This window comes from Mustela erminea, chromosome 8, assembly GCF_009829155.1.
Source record: "Mustela erminea isolate mMusErm1 chromosome 8, mMusErm1.Pri, whole genome shotgun sequence".
NCBI lineage: Eukaryota > Metazoa > Chordata > Mammalia > Carnivora > Mustelidae > Mustela > Mustela erminea.
In genome coordinates, this window is record NC_045621.1 from 14,129,917 (window position 1) to 14,149,318 (window position 19,402).

The 19,402-nt window shown below is 40.1% G+C and overlaps 2 protein-coding genes across 2 annotated transcripts in view; one reads left to right on the top strand and one right to left on the bottom strand.

Moving 5' to 3' along the window:
* Positions 1 to 10,435, top strand: part of FAM117B (family with sequence similarity 117 member B) — a 68,839-nt gene extending 58,404 nt beyond the window's left edge. Inside the window, exons 7-8 of the mRNA XM_032354464.1 lie at positions 2,006 to 2,126; positions 8,079 to 10,435. Of these exons, the coding sequence (XP_032210355.1) occupies positions 2,006 to 2,126; positions 8,079 to 8,397 (440 nt within the window). The 3' untranslated portion in view covers positions 8,398 to 10,435. The remainder of the gene's footprint in view (positions 1 to 2,005; positions 2,127 to 8,078) is intronic.
* ICA1L (islet cell autoantigen 1 like) overlaps positions 7,971 to 19,402 on the bottom strand; it is an 83,952-nt gene continuing 72,520 nt past the window's right edge. The window contains exon 15 of the transcript XR_004288468.1: positions 7,971 to 7,989. The gene's annotated coding sequence lies outside the window, so the exon portion shown is untranslated. The remainder of the gene's footprint in view (positions 7,990 to 19,402) is intronic.

Consider the following 19,402-nt stretch of genomic DNA (forward strand, 5'->3'; position numbering starts at 1 on the left):
CCGTTCATTTTGTAGAACACACACACTTAAGGCTACTAAGGTAATTACTTTGACATACGTTCTTAACATAGATTTTAAAAACTTGAAGTACAAACCAGTCAGGTTTTACTGTGGTGCCAAGTGATGGTCTCCCTGGGTGGGTTTATGGACTTTGGTTTGTATCTTTTTTTTTTTCTTTTTCTTGTTAATACTAGTTCCGTATTAGTGGGAAACATCCTTTTTGGTATAAATGGACATTTGTCTTGAAAGATTTTGTTTTCTTTCACCTTAGTTTTCTTGTTTTTACTACCTTACTATTTACAGTTGAACTTGAAACTTCAAATTAATGTTTTTCAGAATATCTTTCTGTGACATTTCTAACACGAATTAAGCTGACTTATGTCAATGCAAGATGAGTATTGAAGGCCAGACCGTAGTGAAAGGTTGGAAGGCTACTTACAGTCCAAAGTCTCTGTGCAACTCAGAAGATAACTTGGAGACTTAAGCTGTTTGCATATTACTTACTAATGTTCTTGCCTTTTAAAACAAACATGGCCTGTCATCTGTCTGTATCAGGGCAGTATTTTGTTAGCCTAACCCAAGTTACTCTGTGTACTTGAGAGCAATGATATGTTTGTAAATTCTGCAGCCCAGTTTAGAACCTACTACTCCAAGTGTGATGAATGCCCTAAAAAGTTACAATTGGCCATTATTTGGTTGCCTAAATGACTGAGGCTGTAACAAGTGCAAAGAACATAAGATTTCCTGAGGAAGTCCGTTAAAGCTATGGGCAGTTGTAAATGTTATTATTTTGAGCCCCCCCCTTTTTTTTTTAAACCAGCTTAAGTTAAGTAAAATATGGCTATTCCAGGCCAACACCCTCCACCAGTTAAATCACAAGCCCTGGGGGGGTCGGATACAAGTACCAGTAGTTTTTAATGCTCCCAGGTGATTCCACTCTGTAGGAGGTCTGACACCTTTAACAGAATTCAGTCTTTTGCTTGGAATCTGCATAATTAACTACTACTTATACGTATTGTTAGGATTGAAAGGAATGGTAAATACAAACCATTTAGCACAGCTCCTGGTACTTAGTGCTCAATCAAATGTAACACTGCCCCCCACCCTTTAAAAAACATGGCCATTAAACTCTGCCCCTTTTTTCCCATACTTTCTACTTTCACTTCAGTAGCAAGTTGGAACTCCATGAATTACATGTAATGCTTTATTTGACCTTAGGAGAACTGGTGACTGGTTAGCTTCTCTGAGTTTCTTTTATAAGTAAACAAGGCCACAGTGCTACTGCCTACAAAAAATTTATGGCTTAGTTGACACAGTCAGACTGAAAATTTAGGACACTTAGGTAATGTATTAGGAATTTTAAGTCAATGTAGTGGAAGCTGAGGATGTCAGCCCTGAACAGGAATGCCAGAGTTGAAGTTTTTGCTTCGATAGGGTTAATTTGGAAAGATTTTCAAAACTTCGAGCTAGACTTTGAAGGAAGTTTTGGCAAATGACTAGAGATGAACCTGTTAGGTATGGGGAAGTTCACAGGCAGAACGGAAGCCTTTGGAGTACATTGCTTCTCACTGCCCGGAGCAGAGATTGTATTTACAGGAGCAGAGAAATTAAGAAATGCTGCAGGGCAGGCGGGGAGTGAATGACAAGCCACAGGGAAGAGCCGTCTCAGCTACCTGTGCTGGAAGAGAGGAACCGGCATTTGAGTCCGACTGCTGGTCCTGTAACAGAAGTAAGGGAGCAGGGTGTCGGGGTCAAGTGAGATAGGCCTAAGCTGTAGTAACTGTAAGTGGAAAAGAAATAAGCATGTTTTGTTTATAAGTTTATTTAACCAACATGAATTATCCCCTCTTTAGCAGGTATTGTGTCTTACGAGGGGCGTGTTGATGAATAAAACCCTGTTCTTAGCCTCAAGTAGTGTGGGGAGAGGCCATGTGCACGTGAGTGTATTATGACTGCATTTATGTGGTAATATTGCCTTAGTAATCCAGCATGCCGTGTTTTGCAGAGAATGGGAACAACTCTCCTTTGCCCAAATATGCAACGTCTCCAAAACCTAACAACAGTTACATGTTCAAAAGGGAACCTCCCGAGGGCTGTGAAAGGGTCAAAGTCTTTGAGGAATGCTCGTAAGTATCCCAATAACTTCTATTATGAGAATTTTCGAGTAAGTTGAAGAACAGCACAGTGATTGCCCGTATATCCGCAGCCCAGACTCCGTAGTTGACGTTCTGTTGATGCGTGCTTCGTCTGCACATGGTGCTGGTAGTTTCTGCTAAAGTATGTGGAAATAAGTTACAGATAACATGACACTTCACTGTAACTATTTAATATTTAATAGTTTAGGAGACAAATTTAATATTTGTCTCCTAAAAGTAACCATAGTACTCCCACATAACCAAAATATTATTATCAGACCAAACAAAATTAACAACAGTGCTTAATATCAGCAAATACCCAGTTTCTTTCAAGGATTGAATTCCCTTCAGATTTTATGTACTTTTGGTCTCTAATTCTTTAAACGGTATTAGAAATATTTTGTCTATCTGTATAGGAAATAGAGTTCTACTACTTTGTAGAATCGGGTTACTGTGATGACGATAATGTAAGCAGCAGGATTTTTTTTTTTTTTTAAAGATTTTATTTATTTATTTGACAGAGATCACAAGGAGGCAGAGAGGCAGGCAGAGAGAGAGGAGGAAGCAGGATCCCCGCTGAGCAGAGAGCCCGATGTGGGGCTCGATCCCAGGACCCTGGGATCATGACCTGAGCCGAAGGCAGAGGCTTTAACTCACTGAGCCACCCAGGTGCCCCAAGCAGCAGTATTTTAAATCATGTCCAGGACCGTTGATACATAATTTCCTGTGCTCATATTTCTGCTGACTGGTACTCCAGGGGAAGCACTATAATTTTAGACTCAAAATTTGCTCAGAATTAGCCTTAGTAATTTCAGCAGCCATGGCTCCTCGCTTTGTAAGTGATGGCTACAGCATTGTAAGTATGCGCGAGACCGCAGATGCACGACTGGACGTTATTCGGGGATGTGATGGTAGTACCGAGCTCTCGCTACCTATACCTAGTCTTGCTGCGGCTGCACGTCTTACAGTCACTCTTCTGGGTTTTTCTCGCTTGTGAAACCTGAAGCACAATGTGAAGATTGTCCGCCTTGTCTGACTCGTGTCATCGATCTTTTCCCTCCTTTATGAACATCTTGGAATCCTTTTGAAATATGGCATCCTTTTGTTCATCTGTGTGCTCCGGTCAGTGCTTCCTTTCACCTAAATGCTGAATAATTTCGCCAAGCAAAGAGCATTGTTTTTGAATTCCCTCAGTTTCTTTCTTTTTTTTTTTTAATTCCCTCAATTTCTATACTAGGAAATCCCAGCTGTCAGTGTCCTGTCTGCCTTTGTGACAGTAATTGAAAACTCCGTTTTAGCAACTGCTCCCCTGCCCCCACCCCCCTTGCCTGCTATGTTAGACTAAAAGCTTGACTGGTGCCAGCGAAAATTGAAGCAGAATTTCTCCAGACCTGCTCCATGGACTCCCTGAATCATCATCTTCTGGGGTATGAGTTGGAGCTGCAGATTCCCAAGCCTCATTCCAGGCCTAATGCATAAATATGGAGGCAGGACCAGGACTGTGCATCTCTGACAAACACCCCATTTTTTTTTTAAAGATTTTATTTATTTATTTGACAGAAAGAGATCACAAGTAGGCAGAGAGGCAGGCAGAGAGAGAGAGAGGAGGAAGCAGGCTCTCTGATTGCAGGGGACTCGATGCGGGACTCGATCGAGGGACCACAAGATCCTGACCTGAGCCGAAGACAGAGGCTTAACCCACTGAGCCACCTAGGCACCCAACACCTAATTTTTTATGGCCAAGTTGCAGATGCTGGCTTAGACTTTTCCAGAAGAGTTCTTAAGATGTAGAATCATTTTACTAAGTAAAAGTCACATGGGCCAAATGGACCTTTTTGGAGTTGAGCTCATTGATTTACTCATTGGTAGGTAAAATTGCCCAAATGCGGCGGTGCCTGGGTGGCTCAGTTAAGCAAGCGCCCAACTCTTGATTTCAGCTTAGGTCATGATCTCTGGATCTTGGGGTTGAGCCCGCATGGGGCTTACACTCAGCATAGAGTCTGCTTGGAATTCTCTCTCCCTCCGCCCCCCACCCCCCGCCGTCATGCTCACGTGCTCATTCTCTCTTTCTCTGAATAAATAAATAAAATCTTAAAAAAAAAAGGTTGTCCGAATGCAGAGAAATCGTTGATTGGTTCAAAAACAGTTTCAATTCCTTTTATAAATCACTGACTGAATAGTTGTTATTTTGGTTGGTGTCATGTGGTATCTGGCTTTAACTTTGAATTTGGAAAATTTCTCAGGACTTAGTATCTGAACTATGTACATACTGTTACATTATTTGTATCTAAAGGGAGGGAAGAATGGATAGGGCTGTGTGTGTGTGGATGGATAGCTAGATCAGAGAAATAGAAGGTAAACTTTAACATCGTACATGTTTTATGGCACATCCATCTGTTATTGGTAGGTAAACTTGCTCTTTTTAAAATGAACAGAGTTTGTTATACATTATACTGATAGGAAGGATGTGTGGCATACAGAAACTTATTCTTTCTTAAACATTTTCATTACATTTCAAAAATAAATGAACAACAGTATCGTAACAATACTGTTATGATGACGATACGTTACAGATACAAACAACAGTATCGTAAGAATGGATTCCTTAGAGGTAATTTTTAAGTTTCTGTCAATAAAACAAATGACTCAAGGTCTAAAAAGTTAGTCTCTTCTTACCTACCTCTGGCAAAATGAGAGCAAACCCACTGGACACACTAGCAACAAACAAACATAGATTATTGGGCCCAGTTAAACATTTCAGGGTTATTTAATCATTCCTTGAAGAATATTTTTAACTCTTAACTAATGTTTGAAAGGCAGTAACTCGGGGAACCTGGGTGGCTCAGTTGTTAAGCGACTGCTTTTGGCTTGGGTTGTGATCCAGGGTCCAGGATCGAGCCCCGCATCGGGCTCCCTGCTCCTTGTGGGAAGCCTGCTTCTCCCTCTCCCAGTCGCCCTGCTTGTGTTCCTTCTCTCACTGAGTCTCTCTCTGTCCAATAAATAAATAAAATTTAAAAAAAAAAAAAAAAGGCAGTAACTTTGACATGAACTGGGGATCGGAGTGGGGTGAGGGTTGTTTCTAGAACTGTATGTTTATTTACCTGAAAGAAAATGGGTGGTTGAATTTAGACCCAGAATTTAAACCACAGCTTGTACTTTCAGTCTTTCTGTTCTTTGTGATACAGCACATACCATAGCCGTATCGTCTGTACTTAGTCCTTTTTTAAAGAAAGTCACATATGCTATTTCTTCCTCCAAACTAAAGAATTCCTTGGCCTTAGTTACCTTACATTCCTAGGTATTATGGCCTCTTTGCAGTATAGCGGTGTTATTAAAAATATAACATGACCCTCCTCTCTCTCTCCCTCCTTTCGATTATAAGTAACTTGGGTCCACCATTTTCTTTGCTGCTAATTTATGCCTGCATTTAAAGATACATATACAAGCTTTTTAAAAAAGATAAGAAAGAATTCCTTGCATCAGTATAAGAATACCTAGAATTACTATGCAGCCCATCCATCAGGTTTTCAGAAAGTTAGCTCCAACAGTTATATCCACTTTGAGACACAATCCTTTTGGAATAATTTCTTAAGGAAAAATAAAAATTTAAAGTTAGTTCTGAGATTTTTTTTTTCCCCCTCTATTTATGCTTACTGAGTTGAAGAAAGCTTTGAAGTAGTATTGGTTCTTGGGGCTTCTGCTAGCGTAGGTATACACCGGTTTTCCACCCCGGTGCTAGATGAGTGGTTTGCTTCTAGACAGATGTTAGAGATCAGGAGTGATTCCTCTGCTAGGTTGGGGTGGCCACTGGAAGAGGGGACAAAGGTAGGTTTTTTTGTGGGGGAATTTTAGTGCTATTTACTGTTAATGTTTTGTTTGATCTTGGCACTAGTTCCTACTGTTTATATTATTTTCTGTGAGCTCTGTTTTAATGAAAGCAGTAAGGAAATTTATTTTTAACAAGATAACCTCAAAAAAATTAATTAACTAAAAACCTAGGCCTCACCTCACTTGGAGGATTGGCCTTTTTTCCCTAAGAATGAAAGTTATTTCCGATAATTCCACCTTCAGAAGAAAATTTAAGCATTTTTAAATTATGGAAACCTAACCTCAGCCTCCTGTTTTCTTTAAGGAATTGAAAACCACACTCTCATATATTAGAGGAGTGCGTTCCCTTCTTATCACTGATCTATCCAAATACACTTGTGGCCCTAGAAGTACTTGACGTTTCCACTGTATATTGGAACAGTGCATAAGTAAATCACCAGTTAAATGATTTCTTTGTTCTTAAATTACTGTATTTGTCAAAGCTGTCCTTGGGTAGGATTCACTATTAATAAAATCTGCCCACCAAAAGCATTGTCTACTTGGAGCTTTTGGAGGGGGGGTACCATTCCCCAGGTCTGTTGTTCACTAATTTTTAAAAAGATTTTAATTAATTAATTTATTTATGTTATAGAGAGAGCAGAAGCAGGAAGAGTGGCAGGCAGAGGGAGAACGCTCCCCACTGAGCAAGGAGCTTGATACGGGACTCTATCTTAGAACCCTGGGATCGTGACCTGAGCTGATTAATAACTGATTAATCAGTCAATTGACTGATTGATTAATTGATTGATAATAATCAATATTAATAATAATTAATAATTGATTAATAATCAAGTGTCCTGATTATTAATTTCTTACAACTCAGCTCAGATGTTACTTCCCTTGTAAGACTTTTTTTTTTTTTTTTTACCAAATTCTCCCTCTTCCTCTGTGCCACAGGTTATCCACTCTCCTGTGCTATCTTTAAACCTTTTATAAGATATTTTTATCACATCTCTTGGACCCTTTACAGGAGTTCTTAACCTTTTTTTGTTCTGTGGACACCATTGGCAGTGTGGCAAAGATTAGGGATGCTTGAAGTAATTCATAACTTCTCTGAATAATGTTTTACATGGAAGATTACAAATGGGATTAATTATGTTGAAATACAGTTCTATTCCCAGTACCTCCCACCCCCCCACCACACACAAAAACTACATATTTAATCAGTCTCCTGCGGATTGTTTCATTTTGGGGGTCCCCAGAATCTAATGCAGAGTTGGCACACTTGAATTTAAATTTTAAAAATTTCATTAGGAGAGGTAAGAACCAATCATACTTTTATCGTATGATCATATTACCTTTTCGCAGCTGAATTTTGATTTACTTAGGTTCTCCTACCTTAATTTCTTTTTAATTTTGTGGCACTTCATATTTAACAATTTAATTTTTTAGTATCTTTTTTTTCATAGAACACCATTAATACTACCCGTTCCCAACCATCTGGGTTAGTTTTCAGGAGTACCTGGAGACAGGAAGGGACAGTGATTAGTTTTATTTTGAGTTTACATTCCCATTATGTTTCTCAGACAACCGTCTTGGTTAACTCAGAAAATTTGTTTGAGGCAAAGGGATTCTTAAGCACACTTGAAGAGAAAACTCACACCTACCAAAGTTTAGTCGCGCAGTGGTGGAATTTAGCAAGAGAGGGATGTTGTGTGTCATTAATTGACTTGCCTTCTCCCTTCAGAATAGTACAGGCTTTGGAAAAACCATAGTAGTGGAACATATTTTTGTCTTTAAACATCTAGAATTTCTTTTGCCTTAGGAAATTGTTTATTCCTAATGGCTGTCTTAGATCTTCATTGAGATGCAGAGGTCGTCGGCCTGGGTCCCCTGTATGGTGCACGGGATTCTTCAGGGAACTGAAAGCAGCAAAAATAAATGATGTCCTTTTGGCATTCTAAGTACATATTTTGAATTATGTGTCTAATTCCATTTTGGCCCATAGCATTTGAAGCTTTTGCTATTTCTTGTATGTGTAAGTTACCTGTTTAGAAAAAAAAAAAAAAATAGTGAAAGAACTTACTTCCCATGATCTGTGACTTAACAACAACCGGTTGTCTGTTCTGTGCCTAGGCCAAAACAACTCCATGAAATCCCAGCCTTTTACTGTCCCGACAAAAACAAAGTGAATTTCATTCCTAAAAGCGGCTCTGCCTTCTGCCTCGTCAGCATCCTCAAGCCACTCCTTCCCACACCAGATCTCACCCTCAAGGGCTCTGGTCACAGTCTGACAGTTAGCACAGGCATGACCACCGCGCTGCTGCAGCCCATCGCTGTGGCCTCCCTGTCTACAAACACAGAGCAAGACCGAGTCTCTCGAGGAACGAGTACAGTCATGCCCTCGGCCTCTCTGCTCCCACCACCAGAACCCATTGAGGAAGCCGAAGGATAGGTCACAGGGCCATGTGGCCGGTTTTCCGAGCAACTGAGAACCTCCTCAGATCATTTCTCTGTGATGGCATCGCGCGCGCCCGGTTGGCTGTGAAGTGTGCTCCAGCTCTCGGCGGGGACGAGTCACAGTGTGGCTTCTGGAAGAAGGCAGCGCCCTCTGATGGCTTTGCTCACTCGTGAAGGCGGATCCTCATTGCTTAGCCTGCTTTTTCTTAAAGCACTGGTTGAAACAAGAAAGGTCTCATTCTTTACTTTTGGAGGGCCGGTATCACATCATTTTTTTGTTTTCAAATCAAACTTCTTTAAAAAAACAAACAAACAAACAACTGATCCCTGCAAACTAATTCCTGAAGGGAGACATGAATGATGCTGCAAGAACCATCTTTTATATGAAAATGACTATTTTATAATGCCAGTGTTACATTTTCTGAAACGTAGCAAACAGGATGTTCAAAGATTCGTTAGTGGCCTCTTGTTTCTTGTTTCCCTTTCTAGATGTGTGCTTTTCTCAGCTGTTTCTAGCTTTGGGACCAAAGGGATTGTTGACATTTTCCCAGCAATCTTAATCTCATGACTATGTTTTTCTCCCAAACAAGAATTGATAGGTAAATGCATTGAGCAAATATATAACAAGAGATAAAAAGCAATATTAAATATGAGTACTTTATGTGATTTATGTTTTTTGATGTCAGAAGTTTGTGCTTTGGGTGAAATACTTGTAAAACTACTGTTTTCTTCACTACACCTGTATACATTTCACTGTGTGGTCAGAAAAGTTATAGTCTGGAGACAAGTGCTTTAACATGTTCTCACCCATCATTGGAACTTGGTTGAAAAGTCAGTGAGCCAAAAGGAAACTACCCAGTGTTGATGACTAGCTAGGAGTAAGGAGCCCCTTTGGATTTCTACAAAATGCTTATCACACAATCTCTCTTTATCATCACTGTATCATAGTTCCAAGAGGTCCTAAAATGACTGTGCATGGATTTCCTCCTTTGCTTTTGTGATGTTGTTGTCTCGTGGAGTTGGTCAGGGTCAGTAGTTTGCCAGGAGTGTAATCCATTGAATAGCAATCCGTAGTCACAGAATCTTGCGACTGACATTTTCTTGACGGTGGCGGACACTGAGATAATGTTGCTTACAGATTTTGCTAGTTTTCCCTCCAGCATTCCACATAGTGGGGAAGACAGGCCAGGAGAGCTTCGGAGCATATAAACAAAAGAGATCTTTGAAAAATCCATACAGTTTTGGATTTAGGCTCACCTTAATATAATCACTGCCAGTATCACGTGCCAACGGTATCATGTTTCGTGTACGTGGTAGTGAAAGTAAGGAGCAGCTCTTTTTAAAAATGAGTTTCGGCAAACAGTATTGATAAAAAGCATCCTTCTAAGATCTTCATATACTACCTATGATGCAATAATTTAATGTTCCTCTACATACTATAGGGAGAAAAAAATTTAAATACTTGTAAAAGGGAACAGTTTAGAAAGTTTAATATGTCAGTTTGTTTGGACATAAACCATCAGAGGAAACCTCGTGGTAGCAATAAATCTTCTGAAAGGACTTCTTATACTCATGCACCTTTAAAACATCTAAGTAATTAAAATTATGCCCTATGAAGTTTAAAATGGAGATGTATTTAGGCAAATTAGATAAATTCAAACATTTGTATAAGTCTGTCAGGTTTCAGTTGGTAGCACTCCTGAATTTCGGTACCTTCTCCATCCAAAACTACTTTACTTGGAATTAGTACGCTGTGGCTTCTCAATCAGTAAAACTCAGTTCTTCAGGATCTAAATTTTCTGGTTTGTTGGTTTCTTGAGAACCTTGATTCTTTGCCTTATTTGTTACGTGTCTTGACTTTACCTTTTCGCCCCTGAGAACTGCTCTATCCAGAAGTACAGAAGAAAAGGTAATGAAACTCACCAGGTGAGTTGATCTGAATGGTAGGAGGAGGAGGTTAAAAACAAGTTTTTAAAACCCTCAGTTTTGGGATTACTTGAATTTATTAAATCTGTTCTTTACCTTACACTTATTTTCTGTCCATTCCTGTAAATCACAGGGGTGTTTTATAAGTAAAATGCCACTTTATAAACAGTTTTTCCCTTTTGTGCATATATGTGTGATTCACTTCTTTCTGTAGAGTTTCAGATCTCCTGAATCTAAAGTAATTTAAAACCGGAATAGGAGAACAAGTTGGAGAGTTATTATTTACATAGTCTTATAAGTGGAATTTTGAATGTTTGGTTGTAAGGGGAATGTGAATTTGCAGGTAAATTAATTGTAGGGCAACCAAACATATCCCTTGGGTTTGGGAGAAATAGAGCCTGAGATTTGAAAGAAAGACAAAAAGGTACAAGGTCCAAACAGCTCTAACTGCCAGTGCCAAAGGGCTGATTTTTAAGCATATGAGCTTTATTGCAGTCTTGAAAAATATTAACCCATAGGTCCATTCAGCTCTTTTGCTTAACCCTTAGTTCACAGGTGGCTGATTTTTAAAAGAAATGGATCTACTTTCAAAAGAATATTTTCTATAATTATATTCCATAATTATCTTGTTATTCTGTAGAACACTGTATAGAAGGTAAATTAGGATAGCTTCAATGGGAATATAATTTAAATTTTTAAAAGTTTTCAATAAATTTGCTTCCATTGCAGGAAAAGAAATAGGTGGCATGTATGTTTTGGCAAAAGGAGCTATTCTCTAGTTATTTTCTTTGTCTTGAGTTTCTTAAGTTATTTTTTACTCTTGATGTCTTCCTTCTGATGATGAAAACATAAAAAGATTATCGTTTCTGGTCATGACTAAGTCTCTTCCTTGTCGTGGCTTTTGTTAGCAGTTATATTTTTTAAATACCTGTTCTGCCTCTTTGGTTAATATGATGAGGATGGATGCCAAAATTATTTTTGAACTAGAGTCTTCATTTTGTTTAAAATATTTCTTACTTCTTATGACAAGCCAAATCAGCCTTTTAGAAGGTGCTATTGCTAACTTTGGAGTAACTGGCAGCAAGAAAGCCTTTTTTTTTTTTTTTTTTCCTTTTTAATGGTTGGCTTTTGCTGGAAAGAGGATATTTTTTAAAATGGCAGAATTTATAGCCTTCTCTCCAAGATTAGGATTGGGTTGTCAAGATTTTCTTCTGTTAAAGGAAATAAAAGAAAAATTGCCATTACTGAGTTCAGTTTACTGTTTTAAACTTAAGATTCGTTCCTTAATGCTTGGAATTTTGATGTCTCAAAACCGGACCAGCGGAAGTGCTGAATTTGCATTAAAAAAGCTAAGAATACTTCGCACTTTAAGGTTTAAGTTTTACTCTGCTTAAATTAATGATAAGCAGAGCAGCCCTGAACAATATTTTGTTTATACAATCCTGTTGAAGAATATAATTTATGGTTTTCTTTAAAAGTCTGTATCTTTCATCTCTGTTTAAGCTGTGTAAATCTTTTTAAAATGCAATTTTTAAAAATTTTGTTTTTCTAACAAAAATGTCCCAAAAAATAGCATTTCCAATGGTGATAAATATTGTTATTATGTACTTATGTATTCCATGTATCTGACACTTACTGCTGCCTCACAAGAAAATAGAACTTTTATGTTAAAAATAAAGTCTGTTCTTCTTGAGAGTTTTTTTTCCTGTGTACTTTTATGAATGTTGTTACTTCAGTTCATATTTTCTTTTCAGACACTTCTAGCCTGAAATAACTTATAAATAGTACATTCTTTTTCACAAATATATATAGAAAAATGAGTGTGTCTAAGTAGCACGAAATATAATATTGTCAGTTATTCCTTCTATTTCTTTACTTGCTCTGGAAATTAAAGTACCTGATCTTTGTGGTAAACTGTGATAAACTGAAAGACAGTACCTGTTTATAAGTAATTCATTACTTCATAGGTAGACATTTAGCTGGTACACTTAATTTTATCCTGAAGTACACACAGAGGATTTTTTCCTTTTGTTTGGTAAATCACTTTTCTGAATCAGCCATATGTTTCCATAAGTACGGTGGTTTATATATGCAAGGTAGGTGTTCAGGCTCGGGGGTTTAGTCCATATGCATAGAGCAGAACTAGTCAGAGATGCCCAATGAAGGCTGTGTTGTACGGTGTCTGTATAACATGTAGAAAATAAAAAAGTCATCACAGCAGTCAGTCATAAAAAGTGGTCATAAAATTACATTGTAAAAAATTCTAAAACTTATTTGTGGGGGAAATCGCTGGAATTTGGAGGTCGCTAAGGACTACCTCCTTACATTCTAATGTAACCTAGCATCACATGTAAAGAAGATCACAGATTGGTTCCAAATTTTCAATTTTTTTTTCTCTCAGTCATTGCCCTCCAACTTTAAAGAGGTTGAGAGGAAAAAAACTGTATTTTTTTTAAAAGAGAGAACAAGAGAGAGCAAACAAGCAGGGGGCGGGGGGGTGGTAGGGGGCAGAGGCAGAAGGAGATGGAGAGAGCTCATGACCCTGAGATCACGATCTGAAACCCAGGGGGTTGCTTAACCAACTGTGCTACCCAGGCACTCCAAGAGGAGAAAATTTAGATCTCAAGTTGGGTGTTCCTCTCTTCTATTTATTTGATTTTTTTTTCTTTGATTCGTTAAAATATACCATACACACAAAACTTTTTAGGTCTGTAATCTTTTCCCTTTCAATTGCTTGTAAGTGGTTGGATGTGAGATACAGGACCCTTTTCATAGCCGTTCCCTGCCAGTGTGTCAGTATCAGCTTTTCTCCTTGCTAAGATAAGGTGTGCTTTTAAAATATCTTTATTTTAAACTTCTAGAGCATAGTGTGGTATACAAATAGTCTTTGTATCTCTTTGGTTTAAGTGTTTTCCAAACTGGGTCTTGAAATGAATGTAATGGGTCTAACCAGTGTTTTGTTTTGTTTTTTAATGAAGCAGAATAGAAAAAAAATATACATAAGGAGAGTATTACTTGTGTGTAAAACTCTTGCTAGACGTAGATACACATTAGGTTGTAAAATAAAAGCAATTTCTTACTGTGAGTTGGAATCAAAATGGTTTGAGAAAGACTGCTCTAGATACAGCTTTTTGTGTGTATGCCTTTAGGTTGGTTTGGTATCTTAACAGAGAGGAGACTAGAGTCTTTAAGACATTGTCTCTAATTCCCTTTAATTAGTATCTCCAAATTGCTGGATTTGTAAAAATAAAATACTAGTCTTTTCTGCGTTCGCATCCTTTTCAAACTGAGAATTCACTTCTGTACTCCTTGTTGGATTGTGTATGCCTGTATGGATTAATCTTGCTAAATCATTATGTTTTCGAGATGATTGTCTTGGAGTCTTCTCCATGTTATTTTTCTCCAGTTATTTTTGAGATCGTTGGGATAATGCAGAGGAGGTGCAGAGAAAGCCCTGTATTTAGGGCCACAATTTGATACCCGCTCTGGCTCAGCAGCTTAGAGGTCATGGGAGCTTGAGCAAAGAAGTCCCCTTGTTGAGCTTCACTTTTCTTTTTGATGAGATGAAAGGAATAAATAGTGCTTGTCTGTGAAGTGGCTACTGAATGTGAAAATAGCTTCACTTAAAAAACTAGAAGCAGGGGCGCCTGGGTGGCTCAGTGGGTTAAAGCCTCTGCCTTCGGCTCGGGTCATGATCCCAGGGTTCTGGAATCGAGCCCCGCATCAGGCTCTCTGCTCAGTGGGGAGCCTGCTTCCTCCTCTCTCTCTCTCTCTCTCTCTGCCTGCTTCTCTGCCTACTTGTGATCTCTGTCTGTCAAATAAATAAAATCTTAAAAAAAAAAAACAACAAAAAACTAGAAGCAAACACTTGTTATCTCCTCTATATTTTGGTAGATAAGTTTTTTCAATCTTTAAGAAAGCCCAAAGTTTTCAATCTTAGGAAATGGTCCCATGTAGTTCATTTTAGCTTATAAAGTTGTAATACATTTAATCTTTGAACAACAGTTTGTTTTTTTTTTTCAATAAATACTGGAAAAATTTTTAAAGATTTTTGACAGTTTGAAAAAAATAAATGAACTATATACCTTAGAATTATTAAAAAAAATTAAAGGTATCTCATGAATGCACAAAATATGTGTGTGTAGTAGTCTATTTTATCATTTACTACCATAAAATACACACAAAATATCCCAAATTAAAATTTATCAAAACTTGGTTGCACACGTAGCCATATATGGTCCCATTTATAGTCAAGAGCATTATAAACAAACGTAAAGATGTACTATAAAATAACTGCATAAAATTTACTGTCGTGCATCCTATGTTACTGTAATAATTTTGTTTACCTGTTTCTATTGCAGTAAGTTCAGGTGTTACAAGTATCCTCTTAAAATGCTGTGTGACATTTAAAAAAAAATTTTTTTTAAATGCTGTGTGACATTAATCATCATGAGCAGGTCGTCTTTTCAGTAAGTTACATAGGACAGTAAAAAGTGATCGTGCGGTTCTCATGTATTTTTCGTGTTTAGTGCAATACCATAAACCTTGACTAAACACCGTGGGACCCATACAAAGTGCCACTAGATATGCCAGAAGTTCTCTCAAGAAGCAGAGAAAAAAAATAGAATTGTTCGATAATTTACCATAGCTTGAGGTCTGAAGCTGCAGTAGCAACACTTTTAAGATAAATTAGTATATGGACCATTTTAAAAAAAAAAAAAAAAAAAAAAAAAAAGGCGAAGGCACTGTAGCTACATCAGCAGGCATGAAAACCTTGCAAAACACCTTTTTATCTTACATTGAAAATGCAGCTTTTATGTGGGTACAGAATCACTGTAAGAAAGGCATACCTGTAGACTAATGCAATATGAGAAAACCTGAAGTTACTATATGACAAAACAAAAGGAAAAATGAAGGATTCAAAGCTAGAGAATTTAATGCCAGGAAGGAACGGTTTGTTAATTTTGGGAAGTGGTTTGGTTTCAAAAATGTCAAGATAACCGAACACCTTCTGATGACCAAGAGGCAGCAGATAAGTTCCCAGACATTGTAAAGACAAGCTTCATTAAGAAAATAAGATGAAAGAGGATATCTGCCAGAACAGGTTTTTATTTTTATTTTTTTAAAGATTTTATTTATTTGACAGAGATCACAAGTAGGCAGAGAGGCAGAAGCAGGCTCCCCACCGAGCAGAGAGCCCGATGCGGGGCTCGATCCCAGAACCCTGGGATCATGACCCGAGCCGAAGGCAGAGGCTTTAACCCACTGAGCCACCCAGGCGCCCCACTGAACAGTTTTTAATGCAGATCAAAGTGCCTTATTCTTGGGGGGAAATGCCATTAAAGGACATTTAATAGGAAGAAAAGTGAGCACTATAATTGGAGGCAGGAATAGATAAGCTAATTACACTTTTTTGTGTGCAAATGTAGTTGGGTTTATGATCAGACCGCCCTTCTCTATAAAGCTACTGATCCCCCAGTCAAGGGAAAAGGTATCAGCAGCCAGTTTTCCACAACAAAAACATCTGGACAAGGAGAACTCATTTCCTGGGTTGGTTCCACGGATGCTTTGTCCTTGAAGTCAGGAAGTACCTTGCCAATGAGGGACTGCCTTTTAAAATTTTTTTTGATATTGGACAATGCCCTGGTCACCCTAGGACCCCATGAGTTCACCAAAGACATCAAACTGGTCTACTTGCCCCCAAACACGGTGTCTCTAATTCAGCCTACAAGTCAGGGGTCCATAGGGACTTTTTTTTTTTTTTTTTTTAAGATTTCATTAATTTATTTGTCAGAGCACAGCAGGGGGAGCAGCAGAGAGAGGGAGAAGCAGGCTCCCCACTGAGCAAGGAGCTTCATGCGGGACTCGATCCCAGGACCCCAGGATCAAGACCTGAGCCGAAGGCAGACGCTTAACTGACTGAGCCCCCCAGGGGGTCCCAAAGGGACTTTTAAGGCTCATTACACACTGTACTGAATGGAAAATATTGTCAACACCATGGAAGAGAATCCTGCTAGAACATCATGAAAGGCTTGAAGGAAGGATTACACCACTGTTACAGAAAAAGCTGTGAAAGCCATGAAACCCAGAAGAAATTTCTACTGGAGAAAATGGCATCCACATGTTCTGTATGATTTCACAGGACTTAAGACAGTCCATCAAGGAAATCGTGAGAGACTGTGGATGTGGCAAAAACAACGTGTGTGTGAAGAACCTCAGACATAGGTTTCTTGGAGAAATTCAAGAGCTGACAGACCCCACGCAAGAGGAATTAACAAAAAATGTGATGGAGGGGAGAGCTTCCCAGCCCGTGCCCGACCACAAGCACGAGGATGTAGAAGCAGCGGCACCAGAAAGAGTGGACACGCAACAGTCTGGCACAAGGTTTGCATATTCAAGACGACCTTCCACTTGTTTCGTAACATGGACCCTTCTGTGATGTGGGCGCTGAAACCAAAGCAAAGGGTAGAAGGAGGCGTGATAGCAAATAGAATTACTTTTAGAGAAACAAGGAAGCAAAAAAAGCAGGTTTTGACATGACTGTGCATTTCCCTAAGGTTGACCCTGAGTGCGCCTGCTCCTCCTGCCTTGTGTCGCCGCCACCCTGGGGACCGAGTGAGGTCAGACGCCCCCCAGCCCCAGCCCTGCTGCCCTGTCAGCACGAAGGTGAGGATGGTGATCTTTAGGGGGCTCCCACTTAATGAGTAGTAACTAAACACGATGCCATGCTGCTGATAAACGCAACCGTTGTGTATGTCGCACCTTCGCGTGGCGACCTGGAGACTGTATGGCGGGAACTGCGTGAGACGTTTTTGTGTCGTCGTCGTACTGCCCGAGTGTTCATTGTGTCGAGCATCACGTGCAGGACTCCCAGTGGGTCGCCTGTCCTCACGCAGGCAGAAGGTGAGTGACGTTTAATATAAAATTCATGTGTTAGTTTTGTTTATAACCTTGTTTTTAAGGATTATGTTACCGTACGTTCTGCTTCTCATAACTGGAGCAGCTGTGTCAGCCTATCCTCACAGGTAAGTGGTATTTTTTTTTTAAAGATTTTATTTATTTATTTGACAGAGAGATCACAAGTAGGCAGAGAGGCAGGCGGGGTGGGGGCAAGCAGACTCCCCACTGAGCAGAGAGCCCGATGCGGGGCTTGATCCCAGGACCCTGAGATCATGACCTGAGCTGAAGGCAGAGGCTTAACCCACTGAGCCACCCAGGCACCCCAGTAAGTGGTATTTTTTAAAAAGTACTGTTTCCAGTACCGTATTGTGGATAACACTCCTGCTGAAGGTGGGCCGTAAAAGCGTAACGATCCGTTCGTTAGTGTATGGCCAGGCTGCTGGGAAGCTGTCAGGCTGATGCTGCTTCACTATTGGGGCGTGAATTGTTCGCCTGTGAATAAGTATGAATTTCTTTTTCACATGATCTTCATTTTTGATGACTAGTGTTAGTAATTCATAGCATCTACAATCTTGTGGAAGCATTGATGTATGTGCTGAGAGATGATTAAGTCTGTAAACACATGATATCAAAAAATTACAGTACTATAGGGGTGCCTGGGTGGCTCAGTGGATTAAAGCCTCTGCCTTCGGCTCAGGTCATGATCCCAGGGTGCTGGGATTGAGCCCCGCATCGGGCTCTCGGGAGCCTGCTTCCTCCTCTCTCTCTGCCTGCCTCTCTGCCTACTTGTGATCTCTGTCAAATAAAAAAAAAATAATTAAGAAAATTACAGTACTATAAATGTATCTTAACGATCTCAGTATTTTCATTTCTCTGACTTCATTGTGAGAATGCAGTATGTGACGTACAAAATGTGTTATTCGTAAGCCTTCTGATCAACAGAAGGCGAGTACTAAGTAGCCTTCAGTTTTGGAGGAGTCAGAAGTTACACATGGACTTTCAACTGTGCGTTGGGGGGCGGTTGGCTAACCATCCTGCGCTGCTTGAGGGCCAGCTGTACAGTCAAGGATATGGAGCCGAAATCGTAATAAAAATAGGTAGCACTGCTGGTCGCTTACCAAGCACCAGACACCTTGTATGGTAACTGTTTCCCCTGATCTTTGCAATGACCCTGCAAAGCCAGACACTGCTGTTTGTACTGTCTTACAGATGACCAAATCCGATTTAGGTGACCTCTTCCGTGGTCATCGGGGAAATGTCAAAGTTTGGCTTTGAACCAGGTCTGACTACAGGACTCCAACACAAAGCCTTACTGCCACTTCCTCCGTTATCAGTGACTGAAATTAGGTGTTCGGTGTCACTGCAGATGACGCGCCATCGAGCCATTGTCTTGCTTTTCTTTGCCGCCCTCTTCACTACTTCAGCTGCCGGCAGCTTGGCTCGGAGGACGAAGAGAAGGTGAGGCTCGTTGGGCACCAGTTCCCTACCAGAGAGGCTGCGGCCACCAGTCCTCGAGCGGTCGGTCTCACGCTGCACAGCTGCAGAGATTCCAGAGACACACTTGAGCAGCGGAGCACAAGTTCTAGAGACGCAGAAGTTGACTTCGGCCACATATTGGTGGATTTCTTTTAACCCACCTTTTGAGGAAAAGACTGACTGACTTATTTTTTAATTTATTTCATCGTGATCCATGCACCCCTCAATCCCCACGGCCCGTTCCCCCATTCTCTCCACCGCCTTCCCTGTGGTAACCATCCGTTCTCTCCAAGACTGTTGCTTGGTTTGGCCTTTTTCCCATTTGACCGTTTGTTTTGATTCCTAAATTGCACATATGAGGGAGGTCATGGGGTATTTGTCTTTTTCTGACTTTCTTATTTCACTTAGAATTATGCTCCCTAGCTCCACCTGTTGCTGAACATGGCAAGATCTCACGCCGATGGCCGAGGGGCGCCCCCCCCCCCCACGCCCCGTGAACCTGCACACCCGCACAGGGCGCCCCCGCCGGCGTCCATGCTGCGGGCCCGGGGCTGCTGCTGCGGCGCTCGGGCTGTCGTGAGTAAGGCCGCCGGGAACACCAGGACGCCTGGAGCCCGTCGAAGTAGGGCTTTTGTATTTCTATGGTAAACCCCCAGCAGTGCGATTACTGGCTCGTGGGGTAGCTCCATTTTTAATTT